Consider the following 6,000-nt stretch of genomic DNA (forward strand, 5'->3'; position numbering starts at 1 on the left):
TGCAGTGAGCCGGTGTTCTGTCGAAATCTCTAAAAAATTGAAAACTTCAAGATGACATAATTTCCAGGGACTCTTCCATTTTTACTATATGTTTTTGGCTCTGTCTGTGGGGCGCGCCGCTGACCCTCTTGCATCCACCCCAAGTACACCTTGCTGAATGAGGTTTACAAGAGGAGCTTTGCCCCCCCTTGAACTCCCCAGGCAGAGGCAAAATAGATAGTGAAGATAAGCGATTATACTCCCATCTAATTTGCCATCTAATTTGCCCGTGTCTCTGTGAGGGACAGGAAGCACAACCATTCTTCTTTGTTGCAATAACGTTTTTTCTTATTATTGGAGTGAGCCGATCAGGGAGTTTTTGCGTTTACAAAGATCTACACACACAATAAATATTATTAAAACATTTAAATATATTGCAATTTTGTTAGAAAAATGTGTATTGTTTGGCAGTTCAGGAACACACCACAGGGTCAATTTATTAAGGTGCGGACAGACACGATACGCTGTATTGTATCATGTCAGCAGGGGGTGTCAATCAACCCGATCATATCCGATCGGGCTGATTGCTGTCCGCCACCTCAGAGGTGGCAGACGAGTTAATGAGCAGCAGTCTTAGGACCGCTAATTCTTAACTTTTGCTTCAGACGGACCTGAAGTGGAGTGGGTCGGAAGCAACATCCGCTGCTTCATAAATCGCCCCCCACATTTTAAGTTCTTAAGTATATATATTTTATCTGTTTGCAATGGCCAGTCAGAGACAAATATAAATGAGCTCCTGCACTGGTCAAGCAATCATTATGTAGAATTTTGTAGAGTGAGGGTTGTGGATTATAAAATTAATCAATAAAAAAAACACACTATTCAAAGCTGTATTACAGAACAAGCAGGCAAAAAGTAATTCTACTTGGAATTACATCTTCAGTTTAATTTCTTTTGAACCCTTAGTTTACCAGCGAAGTAGTTTATTAATATATAGTGCAAATAATATTAAAAAGATCACACCCTGCAGCCATTTCTATAAATCTTTACAAAGGATACAGAAGTACATAAACTGTATAAACTTATTTCAGCAGCATATTTATACACAAATGTATCGACCTGCTGTATTGCAAGAATACTGATTGTTGTAGGATGTGGGTGTAATGCAGTTATTAAAATCATCTATCTAATGCCACTGGACTGGTTGCATCTCAAGGCCAGCTCTGCACTGATTGAGACCTCTGCTCTTTATCTCACTTCAGCAGGATGCCTGGAAGCTGTTATCCAAACATTTAATACAAAGGCTGTGCTAGGAACACTTTAATACAGAATGATACAAGCGCACTGAAGATGCTGTGTCTCTGCGGTGTCCTGTGACAATAGGATTACCAGTTTTACTGAGAATATGTAACTTGTAAGAGAGAAACAGCAGGTGATGGGTTGCTTGACTCTCTTTAATAAATACATTGATTTTCCTGGTTAAAAAGGTCTATTTATGACTTGTCACCTGTAAACCCAATACAAGTTGTAACAAGACCTATAGAGAGCCCAGGAGGGAACAGTAAACTGATTGACGCAAATAGAGCTTCTGATCTTTTCTCTAGCTCTCCAGAGATGCTCGATCTGGACCACCAGCCAAAGATGGCAGGTATCCATAGCAACCAGGCAGCTGTTGTCTAGACACTGAGAGCTTAAGGTCTTGGTTGCCGTCATACCCTTTACATGCACAGATCATTGCTTTTGCACACACATATGAGAGAGTTATTTCTGTCCACGGGGGACGGGTTGCAACAAGAGAACTAGCAAGAAAAAAAAAATATGCATCTTGCTAAATTAAATATTAGCAAACAGATAGAAAGCAGAGTGCCATTGTAAGTCTCTTTATTAAGCACAGTGTGGTATTTCTACACATATTATGCTATACAGAGGTGCCTTATTTATTTATTTTATCGAGAGTCTCTCTGGCCATCAGTGATTTAAAGATGATGCGACGAATATGAAAAGTTGGGGCTGTTTTCCTAGAATCTGCAATGTCAATGCTAAGGAATTAGTGACTCAGATAGTGTCAGATCTGTCACAGGAAGTTTAGACTTATGGTTTTCCTTGATTAGACACAGTGTTAGCTTAATGTGGCCCTGAAAAAAATTGTATATTGAATGAGTAAATTTTTTTAAGCTAGTAAGCTAGTAAATGATAAAATGATGCTCAGTTAACAATAAAACAGTGCAAATTGGGTAATTGGGTAAGCCCAGAATTACATAGCTTGACTGATATACTAATTGGGAGCTCTTGGGGGGGCTACTTGTGGGTAATCCCTACATTTTCTTAATCTTTCCCCTACTTTTTTTCTTATTAACAATAAGAAACAGTGCTGGCACTCTTGGGGTAAGCCGGTTTAAAAAAAAAGTTTTTATTGAAAAAAGTTAAAAAGTAAGACATGTCAAACAAGGACTGACTCCCCTGACGCATTTCGCACTACATTAGCACTTTTATTTTTGTTTGTTTCCTCCTCTGTTAGTCCAGAGAACATTTTTATTACTTCTTCCTTTATAGAAGTTAAAGTTCTAGTAAGTTTGATCAACTTTTATATAGATGGGTCCCATCGCTTTATACTATTTGTTTTAGCAGATATGGTATTCTGATGGTTTAGTAACAGACTGTTGAGCCCAAATATTAAATATTTCTAGAATGTTTCACACTGCTATTTGCTCTGATGCTTTGTTTATATTTGATATCTTATGTTGAATTGCAATCCGATCTATATTGGTTCATATGCGATTTTTAATCTTTTTTGAATACAATAAAGATAAATTAAGAAAAAATTATCTAGTTGGGGGGGAGCAAAATTTTTGGAGGGCCAGTGACTAATGAATTGGCTGGTCCAAATACACATTCTTAAACATCCAATGATCGAAAGCTTTCTGCGCTGGTGAGATTGCGAAAAAAGTCTTGTAGTTCTGAGGTCCCTCAAAAAATTTTAGAAAAATTTGATGTTTATCTAACTATGCAGGTTCTGTATGTGAAAGAGAGACTCCTGAATTGCAATATAAAGCTCAAAAAAAGCTCCCAAAGATTTTGCGAGAATTTTCTCCATACTGACGAGTCTTTGATCATCAGGCTGAAAATGAGAATTGTGGAACTTTTTTTTCCATGTCATGCCCAGACTTTGCCCAACCACGCCCACATTATGCCCAGTCATGCCCACTTCATCAATGGCATGCCTGCTACAGCATCCCTCAAGACATGGCCCTGTCTACAAAAAAAAAACAAAAGTCTATTCACCTCCCTTTCCTTGAAATCCTCTAATTAATGTTGAGATATTTGCAAATTACTAAATATCTGTTTTTTGCTCAGTGGCACTGAGGGGGACACAAAAACCTTTGTTAGCCAGATGTGTTTCTCAGGCTGTTGTTTTGGCAGCCCTGATCTAGATAAACAGAAAAAAGTATAGGAGACAAGGGAATTGCAGGCTTTTGAAGATGATGTTTGCAAGGATTTTTACAGATCTTCATGTGTCCAAATTCAAAGTAAATCATAGCATTTTGACTAAGTTGAGTTTTGTAATATTTTCTATTACCAATAATGGATTTAGTAAAAGCTACTTTGCTGTTCAGCAGCATACACACATATGTGCACCAGTAATCAATCACTAAACCTGCTCAGAGAGCTGTCAGTGGCTTGTATGATGCAAATGATATTAGCTCTCACACAATACTGTACATGCAACTGACAGCCAACAGTCAAGTTTGCTTACCAATCAGAATTACGTATGGGTGAACTCACTTTCAAAACTGATCCTGACAACTCTTGGGTTCAGCTTTTTTTTAGTGACCCTGCCCATCTTCAATCCTAATTGGGTAAACTGATTGGCCACACATGAGCAGTTGCTCTTTAGGCAGGATTCTCTATTATTTGCACTTTTTGCTACAGTCTCTGCTCACACATATACTTGAAACCTCCTAATTTTCTAGCACATTATGTAAGGCTGTACTGCCCTCCACCCCAGCCTAGCTGTTGAAATAAGATGCCATGGCCTATATTTATCAAAGTCTGGCGGACCTGATCCGACAGTGCGGATCAGGTCCGCCAGACCTCGCTGAATATGGAGAGTAATACGCAGGGAGGTGTCAACCGATCGGGTTGAATTTTGGCGATGTCTGTCCGCCTGCTCAGAGCAGGCGGACAGGTTATGGAGCAGCGGTCTTTGTGACCGCTGCTTCATAACTGATGTTTCTGGAGAGTCTGAAGGCTCGCCAGAAACACAGGGCATCAAGCTCCATTCGGAGCTTGATCAATAGGCCCCCAATTCTTTAAATAAGTAACATGTTTTGTGTTATCGGCATTAATTATTAAAATAAATGCATTTTTATTAGAGTTGACTAATTGTTGAATGTTTTATTGCCACAGATGATGTAGAAGAAACCAAACCAAGTGAAAGTGCCCAACAGGAACCAGCTGAGAGTGAAGAAACCAAGGTGGACCAAGAAAATGCCTGAACACAATGAATTGTTCCCCTGTTAATCTCCTCTTGGACTCCATCGTTCCACCTCCCTGGCGCCCCTTCTCAGTCTCCTCACGTGGATCCCTACACCTCACTCCTCCCCTCTTATTTCTCTCTGTGTGGCAGAACATGTAAAAGGCAGGAAAAATTCAGTCAAAAAAGTGTGGCTTAAACATTTTAAGTGTTTTTAGTGTTGTTAATGGCAAGTTTTTCAGTATGGTCCAATCCAATTCATTTTGGAGATTCTCTTGCACTGTATCCAAGTTTTATTCCAGCCCCCCGTGCTCTCTTCTCTCTTTCTCTCTATGTTCCACTGTGTGCAATGTTCCGTTAACCTATGGGTTTCAAAATTATCCAGTGAATTTCAACAAAAGTCTTTTTTTGTTTTTGTTTTATTTTTGTTTTTTTTTCTGTTTCTATTCTTGTTCCTCTTCAATGTGATGGAATGAACATATCAAAAATAATTAGACCTCTCTACAGTTTGTTTTCCAAAATAAAGCAATGTGCCAATTAGCGTATAATCAACAGTTCCCTTGTCTTTTTCTTTATTACTGTATTCATAAGAAAATCTATTGTTTCAGCCCCAAGTATTCCTTTTCTTTTATCATTTAGATTTTAAAGATGCTCACGTTGCCTGTGCATGGTCTTGCACGCAGCTCTTTCACACAAATGTTTGCTTGACAGTCATGATTAAGGGGAATTAGAATGTGTGGTTACATATTTTTAAAGAAAACAAATTTAAATTTGTAGACACATTTTATATTGCTTTATTTCCCCTTTTCATAAAAATCATTTATTTAAGAGGATACACAAACGTTTATGTCTGTTTCAGTCAATTACTCTTAGAATGTCAACTTTTTTGTATCCAATATTCTATGACATTCTGTTTTCCAATTTACTTCTATTATCAATGTTTCTTTTTTTTTTCTTGTTATCCTTTGATGAAAAGCAGGAAGGCAAGCTCAGGAGTGTGCACGTGTCCCTGCAGCACTTTATGGCAGCAGTTTTGCAACAATGTTATACAATAGCAAGAGCACTAGAGGGCAGCACTGTTTTCTGTCCTGTACAGCTATCTAGATATCTCTTTAAAAAGAATAAAAATAGAACAAAGCAAATTTGGGATGTAAAGTGGAAACTTTTTAAAAATTGGATGCTTTGGGGCCCATTAAAAAAACTCTGTAGGGAGCTTGTGGGCCCGTGTTTCTGGCGAGTCTAAAGACTGCTGCTCCAAAACCCTGTCCGCCTGCTCTGAGCAGGCGGACAGACATCGCCGCAATTCAACCCGATCGAGTATGATCGGGTTGATTGACAGCTCCCTGCTGGCGGCCGATTGGCCGCGAGTCAGCAGGGGGCGGCGTTGCACCAGCAGCTAAATGTGGAGATTTATTAAAGGTCCTGTGGACCTGATTTGACAGTGCGGATCAGGTCCGCAGGACCTTTAATAAATAGGGGCCCTAGTCTGAATCGTGAATAAAATTTGGGTTTCATGCCCCTTTAGGAAAAACAGATAAAATGGATAT

At 39.0% G+C, this 6,000-nt stretch overlaps 1 protein-coding gene across 1 annotated transcript in view; it reads left to right on the forward strand.

The window, feature by feature from the left end:
* Positions 1 to 5,001, forward strand: part of GAP43 (growth associated protein 43) — a 123,010-nt gene extending 118,009 nt beyond the window's left edge. The window contains exon 3 of the mRNA XM_053705839.1: positions 4,387 to 5,001. Within this exon, the coding sequence (XP_053561814.1) occupies positions 4,387 to 4,475 (89 nt within the window). The 3' untranslated portion in view covers positions 4,476 to 5,001. The remainder of the gene's footprint in view (positions 1 to 4,386) is intronic.
* The last annotated feature ends 999 nt before the right edge of the window (positions 5,002 to 6,000 follow it).

The sequence above is a fragment of the Bombina bombina genome, chromosome 3 (assembly GCF_027579735.1).
Source record: "Bombina bombina isolate aBomBom1 chromosome 3, aBomBom1.pri, whole genome shotgun sequence".
In the NCBI taxonomy this organism is placed as follows: Eukaryota; Metazoa; Chordata; class Amphibia; order Anura; family Bombinatoridae; genus Bombina; species Bombina bombina.